This window comes from Arabidopsis thaliana, chromosome 5 (genome assembly GCF_000001735.4).
Source record: "Arabidopsis thaliana chromosome 5, partial sequence".
In the NCBI taxonomy this organism is placed as follows: domain Eukaryota; kingdom Viridiplantae; phylum Streptophyta; class Magnoliopsida; order Brassicales; family Brassicaceae; genus Arabidopsis; species Arabidopsis thaliana.
Window position 1 is genome coordinate 7,289,686 of NC_003076.8, and position 16,552 is coordinate 7,306,237.

The following is a 16,552-nucleotide window of genomic DNA, read 5'->3' on the forward strand; positions in this document are numbered from 1 at the left end:
GGAAACGCAAAGGCAATGTCTATCAAAGTAGTGAAAAGTAAGACTAACAATTTTGGAAAGCAAAGGACATTGCAAAAACAAAAGAATTGAGTTAAAATAAGGTAGAGGTTTCTTTAATCTTCTTTGGTCGACGAGAGCCAAAACTGACACACAAGAACTAAACAACAATTTAGAACCATATCCCACAAAAGGGCTTTTCTCTATTCTTCTATTCTCTAATTGAATATGGTTAATAAAATAATCAGATACCAATTTTTGTAAGAATAAAATAAATTCCCCGCAACATGTCCTCTCGGTCTTTTGCTCTTCTTCCCAACTCTCTCTCTCTCTTCTGTAAATTAGCCTCAACGCAGAGCTGCTTTCATCTTGATCTTGTAGTGAATTAGAATCAAGCCAATGATGTTTTTAAATAAGCCAAACCCGGCAAAAATGCAAATACCACTTTCTTGTCTTTTCCGCTTCAGTTTCTTTAGTCTACAAGGCGTTTATAGAACAGAACGTAAGCAGCCGAGGTCTTGATCTTTTCTTGGCTGATTTGGTGGACATGGCTATCATCAAAGTCATACCATCGATCACCTCCATGCTGCAAAAGAAGAAGAAGATAATGAATTCATCCTTACGAGGTCAACAACTATAACTCTATGAATCTGGATACCATCCGTTTCAACAATAATATATCCCGCTTAGTGACATCTAGATCATAATACTATCTTACTCTACAAGGGTTCCACAGTTTTGCAACACAAACGCTTCAAATATAAGAGGATATATAAATGTCGTTTCACTTACGTGAACATATGCAGTGTAATGACCACCTCCCATGCTCCCATAGTGATTGCTAATCGCATAGAGCATGTAACGATATGTTGTCTGACCATTCTTGTAGGAGATGTAGCTTGATAGATCAAGATTATCTAGCGGGAAATCCACATATGCCTCCAGCTTGTTCTTCATAAACCGGCTATACGAAAACCTCTTCAGATGAATAACCAGGATCTCTGGCAACCTCCAGAGATCTAACTTTTTAATGGCTTGCCGGTGTTCTTTGCACCCAGGACAATACCTAATACAGTTTTGACTCATGTCAGCTACCAAGGATCAGAGTAATCCGAAGAATTAGTAAAGAGCAAGTCAGACGCACAAAAAGCCCCAAAAGTTTCAAGACAACGAAACAAATCACATTACTATGAGCACGATTGTCAAAATATAAGTTCTCATGTATTATAAAGCTGAGAATAGATATGAGAAATGGTTTGACCCTCAACTCACCACATGTCATCAGGACCAAGAGGCTCCTCCGTCAAGAATGCTTCAAGGCACTTGAAAAGCGAAACGGATTCTTGGGGTCTCTTAGTTCCAGATTTGGAAACCTCAGGTAAGGAGCTCAGAAGACAAGTATCATAAACGTCAAGCTCTTTTACAGGCCAACGTGCAAGCACATTCAACCGCTTGGATTTATTTACAGGCTTTTCTTTCAACATTTCAGCTTCTATCGAGTTTCCTCTGTCGTCGGTGAGGTAAAGCCTCAACACAGGATCTGGAAGAGATTCAGTAGTCTCCTTCACATCAGTGGAATTTGTATCCTCAACTGAAGTAGTACCATCGGTATCTGTTTTATCAGTGGCTTCTTCTTCAGTTGGGTTTTCAAGATTCTCTGTAAAGAATTCAGTAGGCATCTTAAATGAACTAAGCAGCTTCAGGTACAGGTTCTCGACATCAGATCCATTCTCGACATCACAAAGCCTTGAGACCAAGGGGATTCCAAATGCCTTCCAAGTTGGGCTAGATTTCCCAGATATAAACTGCCTGAAAACCATTGGAAAGGTTAAATATTTGGTCCCCATCAGACATATATTTTATGCTTAACACTACTGAACAGTTGTTAAACTGCTGCTGCACTACCATTTATTAATTGAACAATAGAATGACGGAGATGCATTATAAAAAGGAAAGAGCTATAGGTATTGATTATCGAGGTAATTGCAAGTAATGATCTTTAAATTCATATTGTTGCCAACATAAGCAAACAGATAATGTCCAAAACCACCTGTCACAGAAAACGAGACTAGGGGCAATTTTTGCATTGATAAGAACCTTAGTTAGCATTTGAATACTACGCAAACTTACTCTTCCAGCTTCTGATGCATATACACAATTAAAGGAGAATTGTTTGCATCCTTCTTTAACCGATACACGACAAGTTTGTCACCATCTCTGATCAAGGTTAATGAATCAGTAGGCTCCTCCAGGAAGCGAATAATCCGATTGTTGTATACCTATACAAGTGAAGACCAAATCAAGAGAAATTCCATTGTCTGTGTTAACAAAAACTCCACCAACGCACCAGAATGAGATTCATAGCAACAGTATACCATATAGAATATAGAGATATACCTCAGTAACCAATAAAGTCTCCTCCTCTGGTAAAGAACAGGCAGTGACAAGAGCCTTATGAAGATCTTCAAATTTTCCAAACTTAGGAACGTTGACAGTCAATGGAATAGGCAAACTACTCCCATCGGCACTCATGACTGTTAAATCCATTGTTCGCATTGATGTGCATGGCAATGGTAGCGATAGGTACATGAACGGATCAAACATAACAGAAACCTTTTTGCAAATAGGACAAACTAATGTTGACTTGTATTGGCCCTGCAACCAGAAACACATAAATGTCTTAGTGGTCGACAATATTAGGATCATTTTTGAACAAATGCACTGAACCACAGAAGATGAGGATATCCAAGATGTTAAAAGTTTTCAGATGGTTCAAGTGCAAAGAGCATCATATCAAACGAAAACCAATTCTTAAATAGTAAGTGTACAGGGACAATCTAATAACTTGACGTAGTTATTGACAGAGCAAGATCTTCCCTAAAACAAAGAAAATATTGTGTGCACAGAACTCAAATCAAGAAGATAAAATTGCACTGACAAATCTGATGGAAGAAAATTCAAACATATGCAGCTTAAATCAAAATGATATGTAGAACCTACAAATTGGATACCAGGATACTATACAGCTTGAGCCATCCGACATTTTTCAAGAAGAGGTCGAACTAAAGTTTCCTAATGAGCAACCCCGATCCTTAGAGTTAAATAAACAATTTAGGAACCTGAAGGTATTTACTTGGCACACATCAACAATTATTGAATCATTGCGAGCCACATGATTTCGCCAATATTCATCAGCCACTTCTGCGTCTGGACGGCCATCTCCATCTTTTGCTTCCACGTAAGGCTTGTTCTTTACACGGTTTAAGTCCTCGTGGAGTCCATCCAGCAAGAAAGCTAGAAGCTCCTGCAACCAAATAAAAAACCTCAAAAACATGAATGGAATATCTCAATATGCAGTCTTTAATGCTGAGAGACAGGAATAAAACATCAGGAAGGCTCACGTAATTCAGATTCTATAAACTGAAGTATTTTCTCTGACCTGCGAATCATGCTGATTAAAGCCACTAAACTGAGGAGCAAAGCGAGCAAGTTTTGCTTTAAATGTCCTTGGGGCCACTGTTGATGCACCTGGAGCCCACAGACTCCTTAACAAGTCACCAAAAGCTAAGGCGATCTCACCCTGCCAGAAGAAATTTGATCGGTGAGGATAACCAAGAAGCAAGAGTATATATTTATTAACCACGGCAGATAATATGTATCTATACAGAAACCCATAGATTGGCATACTTTCATTCCCAATGGATTGTCAAGATTTATTTCTTTACTGTACTCGCCAAGAAAGAAGTCGACAAGCTTCGGTGTGTGAGCCAAGCACTGAAGGGAACTGTTCATGAAACAAGTGTTTCCTAGATTCTGCAAGCCTGTCAACCCCAAAGTTCCAGCTTCTCCAGCTTTACCCAAAAAGCTCAAAGAATTACTTCGTCCAAATCTGAACACTGTGCCACCATTCATGCCATTGGTAATCCCATTGGTTTGCTGTGTGGAACCATCTTCTTTTTTTGATTCCTTCAATTTGATGGAGTCTGATAATCCATAAATCTGCAGCTCTAGGAGGATCTGTTGGACCAAAAGAAAAGATTAATAAGAAATACAGCATCAAAGATATGAGGGAAAAAATGGAAAATGGAAGGCAAGTCTGAAATAAGGCGAATGCAGTTTAATTGTAAAACTATGGAGCAATATCCGCATTCAACTCAAAAAGCATCACACTTACTTCCTGATCTGCTTGTTGTTGACAATCCTTGGAATTGCTCACATCACTTTCGAAAAACAAGGTTGTTTGGCCAGAAATATCCCAAATGCGCAACTACAGAATCAAAAGCACACGTATAAGTTGTAATTGCATGAATAAATCATGTAACATATAGTATTGCATAAACTGACATGCATATCGTGTACACAGTACGTAAAAGAACATGCATGAAACACTTTACCTGCTCAGAATCCAAACTGAATATCTTGCATGCTCTTCTGAAGCATTCAACTGAATTGTCCTGCATGAGGGAAAACATAAGATTTGGAACCAGAACAACAGCTGAGAAACTAAGAAAAATTCTGCAGATAGGAAGAACAAGAAACTCAGTTGTTTCTAATATGGTTCAAGCATGAATCTTCATTGGGGACATGAAGTATTTAAAACAATAGGTATTGAACTAATGAAACATATAGAAGAACTGTACAGGAAATCTTGGCCTACTGTAAAACAAGAAGTTTCAGGGTGAATAGCAACACTCTAGCAGGATATTCTAATATTCATAATAGTTTCTCATTTCAACTATCTCCTTCTCAGGTTTCATGTGGACAAGGGAGGCAGAGCTACAGACCTATAGTTATGTAATGTCTTGTCTGGTAGGGAATTTTTAGTATGAAACATTACTTCCAAGGGAACCAGGCCCCAGTGAAAACCAGAATCCAGTTTAGATTTTTAATCATTTTATCAAAGGAAAGTCGTGCACTCCACTTCTATAGCAGCAAGAAAATGTGGCACTTGATCAGGCATGTAAAAAGGCTGTAAGTTTGAAGATACCTTTTTGCAAATTTTGACCGCCAATGAATTGGTTTCCTGCAAAACGGAGAGCCTGAGTTGTACAGGATAAACATCACCTCTGTCAACTCCTCCAGCCGAGAAACTTTTTACGCCTTTCTCAGTATTTTTATCATCATGATACCTGGGAAGAAAGATTGGGGAACACTCTCGCTTTTTAGATGGCATAGTGTATCGGAAACCCAAGCATATATACAAAAGGTACCAACTACCAACTATATTGCAAGACTAGAAATAGGTAGCATGATTAGTAATCCTGCATCATATCAATAACTTTTATTAAACTTTATACTTTTCTCCTACGTCCTACCATGATTTAATTTTATACTTATTTTCTCCACATCCTAATACTAACTTCTCATATAGGATTTAAACAGGCTACGTCCAATATATAGGCAAATTCTACTTAGTGTCACAAATGTGACCCAAAAAGTTCCTAATCTACCTCAGCCTCTTCTTTAAAAACTCGTTCTCCAAAGAATGAACAGATGCAGAAAATACGAAAAATTCCATAAAAGAATCATTTGATCGGATACTGAGATAGATCAAATTTCCAGTTCAATTGGATGTAACACTAAAAATGACAAGGATAGTGACAGATTTACCCAAGCCATTCTAGAAGGAAGCATCAGATATGTAGAGAGAAAACAACACTTACCATTTTAGTGCCTGCAGCCACATATCACTTGAGACCAAAGCAAAGTCCCTGCCTGAGACGCTTGCTTCTCCCGTTTCACCATTCTGTAACGCATCTCCTTCTCTCCTCAGATCGAACAAAATATCAGAGTTAAAAATGTTATTTATCAACTTCATTGGGCCTCCATAAGACGACCCGCAACTTGCTGTATACAAGATCTCTCTTTTTTCAACTGATTCAGAAGGCATTGAATCTTGCGCATCTTTCCACCACCTGAAAATTCCAAGTTTAAATATCACATTGCTTAACTGACTAATTTCCAAATACCATTTGAGAGTACTTATATAAATCTGAAAAAAAAAAAAGAGTATCGTATATCGTAGATCTTTAATTGACTCAACGATCGTGCACGAAACCATATCAGGACACTCCATATATATTTCAATCAACACTAAAGCCTCAAAACATAGCCTCTTAGGCTTAAGAAAGTAAGCAAAAGTGATTACGCAACTGTCATTGTCTATGAAATCTGAATTGCTGAGCACTAAATTCTTCAAAGTGAATAAGATATATCACCTAATCATAATAAAGAACACAAAAGCAAATCTCGCCACATAGTAAATCGAAATCACATTCATTAGATTCTTCAGCTAGATGTTTGAAACAATACATCGCTATAAAGCTTAAAACAAGGATAACCATCTCCTATACATCCGAAAAGGATCCATAAGTTCCAGAATCCTTAGATCAAATCAAGTTTTTTAAACTCCCACAAGATTCAAAATCAAACTCACTCGGATGCGATTCAGATTCGCCGAATATTCCCTCAATCAAAAGGAAGATGGACGACATGAAATCAAACGATTACGATAGAGAGAGAAGAAGAAGAAGAAGAAGAAGAAGAAGAAGAAGGAGATGAGATTACCTCAAGGGAACGAAGTAGACTCTCTGCTCGCCGTTGAACGAATCGATCCGCTGAGTTGTCGAATCGGGAGATTCGTCGGGCGATGTCCCGTTCATTGTTCCTCCTCCGCACAGGAAGATTCGCAGAGCGAAAGATAAATGTTTTTCAGACAACCAGCAGCATCTACAACGAAGAAGCAAAAAAAGAGAGAGATTTGGCCAAATTTTTATTTTTTTTTGTTTTTTATTTTTGTGGGAAGTGTTGTCTCTTGTGATTGTGAAGATGATGATGATATATGGAAAGGAGGGAAATTTATATGATTATTTTTATTTTATTTTTAACACTATTTATATGATTAGTTTTATTTCACAAAGTTCTAACTATTGTTGTCATAATTTTTATTTTGTAAATTATCGCATTTTTTTGTATTTGACAACGAATTTATGTTTCTACATAAAATCATATTTAACTTTGCAGACACAAAAAAAACATAAAACATATTTAACCTGTTTCCTGAATAATCTTTATTTACTTATTTTGACAAGTATCATCTATTTTTTCAAAGACTAAGGTTTCCATTGAATTGAAATGGATGATATTTTAACTGTATAAATTAGTCGATATAACCAAGAACAAAAAATGCTAAATTACATTATGGTTTTTATTTGTGAAATTGGCTATTAAATTAGTAATCCTGCATAATCTCGAATCCTAATTTTTATTTGGAAAGGACCTAAGTACAGCAATTTCTTTAAACGGTTCAACAATGAATTCTAAAATGCTCTCGTCAGGATTAAAAAATGGAACCCTGATTTCATTTTCAAATTCCGGATAGTCTGAAAAGCTTGATTTTGATCTATAAAGCCACAAAAAAAGTGGGAGTGAGTGAATCCCCTAAAACACAATATGTTCAAGTAATATCACATCAGTAGAACCGTGAGCTGGTGTCATAGACATTCCCACCAGGGTATGGACCCCTAGGCTCGAACCCGTGATCTCTGTTTCCTCCCTGAAACCTAGCTCTCTCTCCGTATGCTTCAAACCGATCTGAGCCATATGATCTTGGTGGTGCATCCGCCACAGCCGCTGGATCTTGAGCACTGCCAATGTAGCCTTGGGGATGACCAGATGGCATTAGATTGGCCTGACCAACCACGTTTGGATGGTATTGGTCCATCATCCCCATGGTTTGCTGCTTGAATTGTTGCTGCCTAGCTAGTGATTCTTTCCTCATGATCTCTTCTCTCTTACCTGTGTGCCGTGCTCTAAGTGTAGCTAACTGTTCTTCGTATCTAGCGTTTATAGTGTTTATTTTCTGCACACAGAGTTCAGATTAACTAATTAAAACCCAAACTAGAGTGATTCAGTAGCAGAACTTTCCAATTTGTTGCTAACCTCTCGATGTCTGGCGATCTCTGCATCCTCTGCTTCGATTTGATCTTTTGCTAGTCTTGTTATATCATCCATGAACTTCTGTTCAAGACCTTCAAATGTCTGCACCCCACGGTTATTATCATAACCGGTTTTTGGATTTTCTTGGTGTTGTGGTTGAGCTCTTGGATCACTGCCTTGCTTCTCCATTCCTGATTTTGGATCTATTTGGCCACGGTAATACGTCCTCGATGAATCAACACCTTGTTGTCCTGTGTAAACAGAACACTGGAATCAAGCGATAAAACCTAAAGCTCGAGAGACACTAGATGCAGATCTTTCCTCTAAAGATTTCTGCAAATATCTCAACCAGAACTAATACTCCTCTCATCCCATGTAAAATGTCATTGGAACACTCACGATTTAAGGGAAGAACTGTTGGCCATAATAAAAGACGCTAAACCCATCAGATGATGGTTGCTCTTCTGAATAATGCTAAGACACAAAGACCTGACTAGAAACACCAACGCATGAAGTAAAGACTAACCTTCATTGTAAACAGCAGTAGCCATTGGCCTTGACATATTAGGGCCATCTCTTTCCCATCTCCATTGACCCTCAGCTTGTGAATCTGAATATGGCTGATCCCTCTCAGGCGTGAATGCCTCTAATTGACCTTGAAAATCAGAATGGGGATCCTGTATCTGTCCAGCTCCATATGCACTGGCAGGTGATGAGTCCGCAAAGTTTCCCTGTCTTCTCATTTTTACTTCCTTTTAAATCTGACCTACAAAGTTGACCACTCAGAAGAAAATTTAGGTACGCTTCATGACAGGCATAGCATAGTTATAGAATCTCTGAAACCAACTAACAAGTAAGGACATAAAAAGATTAACCAAGAAAGAAATACAATCTAAAATGTAGCCACCAACCACCATTCAGCTAAATCTATCACCCAATGAACCAATGCAAAGTGAATTACAGATTTTGTACATCATCTTGCAAAACTAATCCAAAACATAGATTATTTGGAACCGCTCATGACATAAAACAATATCATTAGGTTAATCAACAATAACAAGGGGCCTTCAACAATATGAAACCAAACAATCCCAAATCATTCATACATGAAAGTCACACTCTTTCTATAAAGTCTCTCAGTGCTATAATCGGAAACAATCTTTACAATTCAACAATTATGGATTCTTCTTAGACACTTGGCGGGCTTAATCAGAAACGAAAAATTGGATCTTTCAGGTTAAAAAAAACATAAATTCGATCTCCTAAGAGTTTAAAAATCAAGATAAATGATAATCAGAAATCACAGAGAAACCCAAAGAGGAGAAAACAAGTGGGAGAGGATGAACGATGAAATTTGAGGGTTTAACAACGTACCCGAAGCCACTCAAGCGGAAGAAGAAAAAGACGACGAACAAGGCCGATGAAAGCCGAGGAAGAAGAAGCGATGTATTTTGTGAAATTTGGGTCTCTAATTGGGCCTCCGGGTCGGATCTGTGCCATGTATAATCGGTATAGGCCTGCGAAAATACCGACCCCAAAAATAAGAACGCAACCGAACCAGACCCGAGATCCGAGGAACACAGAACCAAATCCGAGTGAATAAGATCCAAACCAAAACTAAACCGATTTTGTGTATTTACCATATTGGATCCTAAATTTTTTTATCCGAAGATCCGAACGCGATCGAGTTTTACCAGAGTCCAACCCGAATACACGAATATCTAGCTCTTAATCGGTATTTAGAGAACGTGTGGCTCACGCGTAGGAGAAACAAACAGAGACTTGTGATTTGTGAAGTTCTTAGTTTTTCTTTTTCATATAACAAAAACGTTTAAGCCATTACAAGTTACAACACACATATATGGATGTGCTACTATCTAGTTTTGAATATTGTTCATCTTAATTTGAGAGGATCAGAAATTCAAGGGGATATTAAATCATTTTCACCAAATTATGATCCAAAAATCCAATATTTGTCCTATTTATTTCCAGTTATTTCATATGATTAAAAGTTTCTTTCTTTCTTTCTTTTTTACATTATTCATTAAACATCTAAACCCAATTAGTGTAAACTGACATACTTATCTTAAAATATGTGTATATCTCGTAGTAATAAAGATTCAACCTTCAACCTTTTAATTTTTAAAAACAAAAAATATATAAATTTTACAAAAACGATTTTAAAAGAAGGATTATAAATTTTAAGTGAACGTTTGATTATGGATACGAATTGAAGCAAGTGCTTCAACTTCAACTCCAAATTTAATCTCCTTGGTAGAAAAGTAATATTGCGCCAATGGTTTTACATGAAATTATTTTTGATGTTAGTTTATTAATTTTCAGGATATTATTTAGTATCTGGAGATACATGCGTAAACAACCTTTTACATAACTAAGCCTTGAGACTAACCAAAACCATCATCCACAACCTCCGTCTCAACAAGACACTGAAACCGGACATCTAACGGCACTTGAAGCTCAACAAGACATCAAAACCGAATATATGATGCATATTAAGAAAATAGAGTTTAAAGGTATCGAAGAGGAAGGATTTGATGAGATTTGTTGTTCAATTTGTCTTGAAGAATTTGAAGATGGCCATGATATTATCCGTATAAATATGTGTAGACATGTTTTTCATCGCCTTTGTATTGACTCTTGGCTGAAACAGAATCAAAGCTGTCCGAATTGCCGATGTTTTTAAGTAGAGATTATTTTAAATAGATTTATTTCATAATTATTCATCTAATTAGGATATTTGGTTATAAATGCGTTTACATTTCTGAAATTAACGGGTACATATGATATAGAAGAAAAAATAAAAAACAATTCAGGTATCAACAAGCTAAGTAGTCCTAAAACTTATTAAGGTTTTTCAGATTTACCCACAACACCTGATATCTATTGAGGTTTTATGAATTCAGATTTTTGGTGGGAAGATTCATCTCTAGGCTTTGATGTTTTTTACCAGCTCCTACGTCTTTACTGGTAACACTTTCTTGGTTATAAATCATTTCTTTTAAGTGTAACATGTTTGTTTTATAGAAATTAAAGATCGCATTTTATTAAAAATAATATCGTCTTGAAGACCATCATGATTCGTTATTATGCTGCCGTATGGGTGTTTAAGCTTTGGTAGACAAAATCAAAATTTTGAGGAATAAGTAATGGACAACATCTTCTCGAGAGTTTGGGGCCACATTTCGTTGTTCTTATCCAAAATAATGAAAATATGAAAAGTTTACTTATGAACTAGGAGCAAAAAAAAAACAGAAAACAAAAAACTCCCCAACTTCAATTAATATACATTGTGTTAAACAATATACATTTTTCAAAATATAAACCTTAAACTTAATTCATTTAACAAAGGATTTTACTTCACCTGTCGGACTTGAAATTTCTAATTTTTTTTCTTTCAATAATCGATCACTGAGACTATTTTACAAGGTTCCAAAAACTTGAAAAAAATAATTTAAAGTTTTTAACAAAGAAACAAAAGAGGGTTAGTGACAAATAATCTCTAATAACTGTTTATTTAGTATTAAAAAACCGTTATCATTACTAACTGTTTTTTTTTTTTTAACACAAATCACTAATAACTGTTAAAAATATAGAAAGAGGAAGAAGAAAAAAAGGCGTGAGGTTGATATTACAGCTCAGAGCTAAAGCTTTCGTACAACTGACACTCCTCCAAAACTTCCAAGAAAGCATCAGATCCCATTCTCCGCAATCATCTCTCAATTTTCAAAAAAAGCAGATTAAAACAGAGATTAGCGAGTGAGAGAGAGAGACAAAGATATAGAGCTTCTCGTGAAGCAACAGTGAAGAAAAGGAAAGTGAATCGCCATGGATGATCGCCTTCGCTTAAGCCGCAGAATCCGCTTTCTTCTTCTTGCTTGGCTCCGTCGTTCTCGCTCCGGTAACCCTCACAATTTCGTCCCAATCTCCCTTCATTTTCGTGATTATCCTCTGTTTTCAGATTTGGTTTCCACTATTCTCGACTAGATTTTGACTTTCTTAGCTCTTCTTTAATCTCAGATCAATTCTAATGGATCTTCTAGTTGATAGATGTACTATAGTTCGAGTATGTTCTAGGGTTTACGTTATCCCTGAGGTTTTAGTAAATTTGATGTTGGTCAATGCTTTGGAGAAAACTATGATTTGCTTAATACTCTGTTCTAATTTCGTGGAGATTTCAATTGGTTCCATAAACTTGGCTGTTTCTTAGTTTCATGAATCATTTGAGTGACTTGGTTTGACTTTTCTATATGAGACAATGTTAGTCTGTGTTGTATGTTATAGTTTCTGGAGTAATTTATACATGCTTCAATTTTTGATATCATTACAGGAAGAATAGAGTTTATCAGACGATTTGGATACAAGGAAATAATCAAAGCAACAGAAGGTTTCCGTAAGGTTATTTACACCAACTATCACGGGTCTGCATACAGAGCTAAATTCAAAGGTGGTGAGGTTGCTTTGGTCAAAGAACTCACTGCTCTTGATCTTGGACGAGAAAGGTTTGATGAGGAAGTTCAGCTTTTGGGTCGCTTACGTCACCGTCATCTCCTTACACTTCGTGGGTTTTGCATTGGACGAAAGAGGTTTCCTTTTACTTCTTGAAAGTTGAAACCTTGAAAGAGAAAAAAACAATTTTTTGTTTGTTTGTTTGCTTATGATTTCTTGTTCTTGCTTTTCAGGCTGCTAGTGTTTGACAACATTGAAAATGGAAGTTTAAAAGAACACCTCAATGGTAGAAAACTCCCAATACATAATCATCAAGACATAATCCTTTATTGAACCTTTGTCTCTTTCTTGATAGATCCGCTTAAGACTCCTTTAAATTGGAAGACTCGCATTCAGATAGCTATTGGAGTCGCAGCTGCATTAGTAAGTTGTTTTTAAAAATCATGGACAGTAATATGAGTTCTTGCTTATTCAACACAAGAAGATTATGATCCGCTCTTTGACTGCAGGAATACTTGCTAGTCTTCAGCAGTAATGATGCACAGATATATGATGTTTCAGTGAACTCATGTAACATCATGTTGGATGAAAACTTCACCCCCAAAGTAAGTTCGAAGATACAAAGTTCAGTGCAGACAAAACCAAATTTCAATAACTGAAATCTTCCTCTCACAGATTTCAGATATCCGCGTCAACAGACATCCAAAAAACCATCCGAAAGCAACCCATGATTCTTGTTCTGAAGGTTAAAATTTCTTCTTTCCAAGATCAATGGTATTCTGCTTTACTTAAGGTTTGAGAATTTGATATGTAGGATCATGTGCGGATGAGGAATGTGGAAACGTGATATTCCAACTAGGAGTGTTGATGTTGGAGCTGATCACAGGACAATCATCAGACAGACAAGGCAATGACTTGATCGAATGGGTACAAGACTCGTGTATTGCAAACTCAATTGATAAGATGATTGATCCAGATTTAGGTAACAACTATAGCTCTAGAGAACTCCAGAAAGTCTTAGCCGTGGCTCGACTCTGCATAAAAACGAGGTATGAGCCTCCTTCATTCTCAATTACACATGTATACCGGTATCTACAGAAGAAGATCGATGTTGCAACTTGAATACTAGTTTTTTTTTTGTGAATTGAATTGGGTTTGATGGTTGAAATTGAGATGACATGTGGTTTATCATCCTTATTTAGTCTTTTGCCTATTTTTACACCATTCTAGATGTAATAACAGCTTATAGTGTAGTAGCATTGTACTTGTCTTGATATAACTTTTGATATTTGTAACTGATGGCAATTGATTTCTTTCTTACCTTATTTGAAAAACAACTCTTTACCAAGTACTGGTGAGAATCTCTAATTCTCTAAGCTGCAATCTAAATGGTCGCTAGTAAGTAATATTGGTATTGTCAGAACCATATCCTTGTACACGTCTCCTCTACTTTGAATAGGCCTAAAAGGCAATCCCCGACTTATGATTTTGGTAGAATTTGGGACAACAAATAGATGGTGGGTCAGGACAAAATCTCAAGAACTACAAGTTTATTTCTCAAACCAAAAAAAATGGTGTAACAAGGATTTGAATTAGGACGAGGTTCTTCCCACTGAATTGGCAAAGTCTATAAAAAGACCCAAAAATAATACAATGAAAAGGAGAAAAGACAGAAGCAAATATTGGAGATCACTAAGATGCGCATGTTGATCACTGCTGGGCACATTGCACACGCTGAGCACCGCCTGGGTGATCTTCCTCATCGTCATCATAAGCCTCTCTTTGAGCTTGCGCCTTCCTTTTCATCTCATCCTCAATGTTCACATCATGCAGAGTCGTCTCTTCGCAGTCGTCTATTTCCATATCGCTTATAGCTGCCTTGGTTGGCTTTGGCAAAACTGCTTCAATGGCCTTTGTCTGATCCGGGCTCAGCGATTCCGGGAATTCAACCGTGAAGTGAATGTATAGCTTACCCTTCATGAACGGCCTTTGGTATATTGGCATTCCCTCATCACTTATCGCCTTGTATGAATCTATCAGCAGTAAAATAGACACCATGGTAAGATAAAGAAAAGTTGTCATCTATAATACAGAAAGGGTTTATGACTGGGCCAAAGTAAAATACGTACCAGGTTTGACGACCTCTCCGGGCTTGGATTTGATGAGAAGCTGTCTTTTGTCCAAATGGGTCAAGACAAACTGGAAGCCACACAAGGCCTCGGTTAGAGAGATGGTGTGCTCCACAAAGAGATCCTCACCCTTTCTTTTGAACTTTGGGTGCTCCTTCTGCTGAATGACAAACACTATATCTCCGGTGACAGTATCAGGCTGTTTCCAAATGAAAAAGAAAGGAAAATGTCAATAGACGAAATATATAATGATCAAAGCCAGGACAAATAGAGTATCACATACCGCTTCATCGGCTTGTCCACTGAATGTGATCTTCTGATTGTGTTGCATTCCCTTCTCCACATTTACTTCAAGCACCTTCTTCTCAGAGACAACCTTCTCTCCTTTGCATTGTGGACACCTGTCCCGATCATTGATGGTCTCTCCTGTGCCTTTGCAATCATTACAAGCATGCTGCACCTGCTGCATCATTCCAGGTCCAAACTGCCTGATCGAGATCTTCATTCCCGAACCTTGACAGCCACCACATTTCATTGAAGCTCCAGACTTTGAACCCTTGCTGTAATCATAAAGCAAATATTGTCAGAAACAGTAAAAATTTGGTAACAAACACAAAGCAATACAACAACTGTGAAAGTATAAAGTAAATAAGAACTAACCCGTTACACTTTGAGCACAAAGCCTTCCTAGAAAGTGAGAGCTTCTTTGTTGTTCCGAGATAAACATCCTCTAAGGAAACCTTCAAGGGATGAACAACATCTTCACCACGCCTCTGCCTCCTTCCCCGGCTATGACTTCCGAATGGGTGTCCACCACTACCAAAGAAGGAAGAGAAGATATCAAATGGATCGTGTCCACCACCTCCACCACCCATTCCTTCCTTGAGTGCATCTTCCCCATATTGATCATAGATCTCACGCTTCTCAGGATCACTTAAAACTTCATAAGCCTGTGCTAACTCTTTAAACTGCAGAAACAAGAATTAAACCGTTAACTATAAACTCAAATCATCATAACCTCCAAAGCAATAAATTCTTGTCTCAAAAGTTCCAAAAGAAGAAATTTGGCTATCTGAATATTCGTAATCCCAACAACAAACAATCTAACAACTTTTAACTATCACAAGACAAAAACAACCATCAATAGTTGACCTAAAACTCGCAGATTTCAGATCGAATCGAACATTCGTAATACTAATACGAAGATCTAAGCCTATATCAATCGGAGAATTCAAATCAAACTACTAGATTAACGAATTGAATTTACAGAGAATCTAAGCGAGAATCGAAAAGAGAAACCTTTTCGGGATCACCACCCTTATCAGGATGGTTTTTGATAGCGGCTTTCTTATAAGCTTTCTTGAGATCTTCTGGTGCTGCGGTCTTAGGAACACCAAGGATCTCGTAGAACTTTGTGTTATCGCTCTTCCTTGAAGGTCCTCTTCCAAACATGTTTTTTGCTCTGTTCTTACGAAAACCCTAAAAAAAATAAACAGAGAGAAAAGTCTTCACGAGGAGAAGGAGAAGGAGAATGTTGTGGCTGCTAACTTGTTTGGTTTTGAAGACTTTGCTTCTGTTCAAGGTCTTGTGAAGCGGAACACTCTAGAACTTTTTATATCTTTTTCTTTTTGCCCTTTTCCTTTTCTCAATTTTGTTTTTATTGAGAAAGAAATAGGAAATTTCTTCTATGATAGACTAAAAATATAGACGGAAAAAAAAAAGACTAAAAATATGGAATTATGGAAATTTTAATTTAAAAATTGTAAGAAAAGGAGATTACTTTGAAATTTACATTAAGAAGTTCATATATTCATCTATTGTTGTTTGACATATAACATATTAAAGGTCTCTTCTTTTCAGTTAACAAAATATTAAGGTTTTTCTTTTATCAATCAGAATCCAAATATAATTAATATACAATAATTTTATCTCTTTTTAAATACAGACTTTAGAGTATTATATCAACATATATAATCTAACTGCAAACAAAAAAATATTATAGACAGGCATATAATCAAGTT

At 36.8% G+C, this 16,552-nt stretch overlaps 4 protein-coding genes and 1 pseudogene across 9 annotated transcripts; 2 read left to right on the forward strand and 3 right to left on the reverse strand.

The window, feature by feature from the left end:
• Nucleotides 1–17: 17 nt before the first annotated feature.
• UBP8 (ubiquitin-specific protease 8) lies at nt 18–6,659 on the reverse strand (the record flags this gene model as incomplete). Of its 2 annotated transcripts, NM_122126.5 has the most annotated exons (16): nt 18–371; nt 440–583; nt 790–1,063; nt 1,270–1,806; nt 2,128–2,276; nt 2,395–2,652; nt 3,131–3,301; nt 3,437–3,577; nt 3,685–4,014; nt 4,172–4,264; nt 4,392–4,451; nt 4,864–4,917; nt 5,003–5,126; nt 5,448–5,537; nt 5,661–5,912; nt 6,565–6,659. In NM_122126.5, the coding sequence occupies 15 exons, from the start codon at nt 6,657–6,659 to the stop codon at nt 470–472; spliced, it is 2,742 nt and encodes a 913-aa protein (NP_568411.4). The 2 variants fall into 2 exon arrangements, with proteins under 2 accessions (NP_568411.4, NP_001318617.1); NM_001343718.1 differs by lacking the exons at nt 18–371; nt 4,864–4,917; nt 5,448–5,537 and having other exon boundaries at nt 470–583; nt 4,985–5,126.
• A 570-nt stretch (nt 6,660–7,229) lies between these two features.
• AT5G22040 (ubiquitin carboxyl-terminal hydrolase) lies at nt 7,230–9,628 on the reverse strand. 3 transcript variants are annotated; one of them, NM_147886.4, is made up of 4 exons: nt 9,310–9,628; nt 8,462–8,701; nt 7,939–8,186; nt 7,314–7,858 (listed from the first exon to the last, which is right to left on the reverse strand). In NM_147886.4, the coding sequence occupies exons 2-4, from the start codon at nt 8,676–8,678 to the stop codon at nt 7,469–7,471; spliced, it is 855 nt and encodes a 284-aa protein (NP_680191.1). In that variant the 5' UTR covers nt 8,679–8,701; nt 9,310–9,628; the 3' UTR covers nt 7,314–7,468. The 3 variants fall into 3 exon arrangements, with proteins under 3 accessions (NP_001119259.1, NP_680191.1, NP_001190358.1); NM_001203429.1 differs by having other exon boundaries at nt 7,343–7,858; nt 8,462–8,696; nt 9,310–9,435; NM_001125787.2 differs by having other exon boundaries at nt 7,230–7,858; nt 8,462–9,463.
• Nucleotides 9,629–10,303: 675 nt separating this feature from the next.
• AT5G22044 lies at nt 10,304–10,639 on the forward strand (annotated as a pseudogene). The gene has a single exon.
• An 899-nt stretch (nt 10,640–11,538) lies between these two features.
• AT5G22050 (Protein kinase superfamily protein) lies at nt 11,539–14,191 on the forward strand. 2 transcript variants are annotated; one of them, NM_180722.1, is made up of 8 exons: nt 11,650–11,854; nt 12,284–12,539; nt 12,636–12,688; nt 12,758–12,825; nt 12,912–13,007; nt 13,085–13,147; nt 13,234–13,555; nt 13,576–13,733. In NM_180722.1, the coding sequence occupies exons 1-7, from the start codon at nt 11,782–11,784 to the stop codon at nt 13,522–13,524; spliced, it is 900 nt and encodes a 299-aa protein (NP_851053.1). In that variant the 5' UTR covers nt 11,650–11,781; the 3' UTR covers nt 13,525–13,555; nt 13,576–13,733. The 2 variants fall into 2 exon arrangements, with proteins under 2 accessions (NP_680192.2, NP_851053.1); NM_147887.4 differs by having other exon boundaries at nt 11,539–11,854; nt 13,078–13,147; nt 13,217–14,191.
• Nucleotides 13,821–16,185, reverse strand: J2 (DNAJ homologue 2). The gene is made up of 5 exons (NM_122127.3): nt 15,831–16,185; nt 15,192–15,499; nt 14,815–15,091; nt 14,532–14,730; nt 13,821–14,435 (listed from the first exon to the last, which is right to left on the reverse strand). Exons 1-5 carry the CDS (start codon nt 15,981–15,983, stop codon nt 14,113–14,115), a joined length of 1,260 nt encoding a protein of 419 aa, NP_568412.1. The 5' UTR covers nt 15,984–16,185; the 3' UTR covers nt 13,821–14,112.
• Nucleotides 16,186–16,552: the final 367 nt, after the last annotated feature.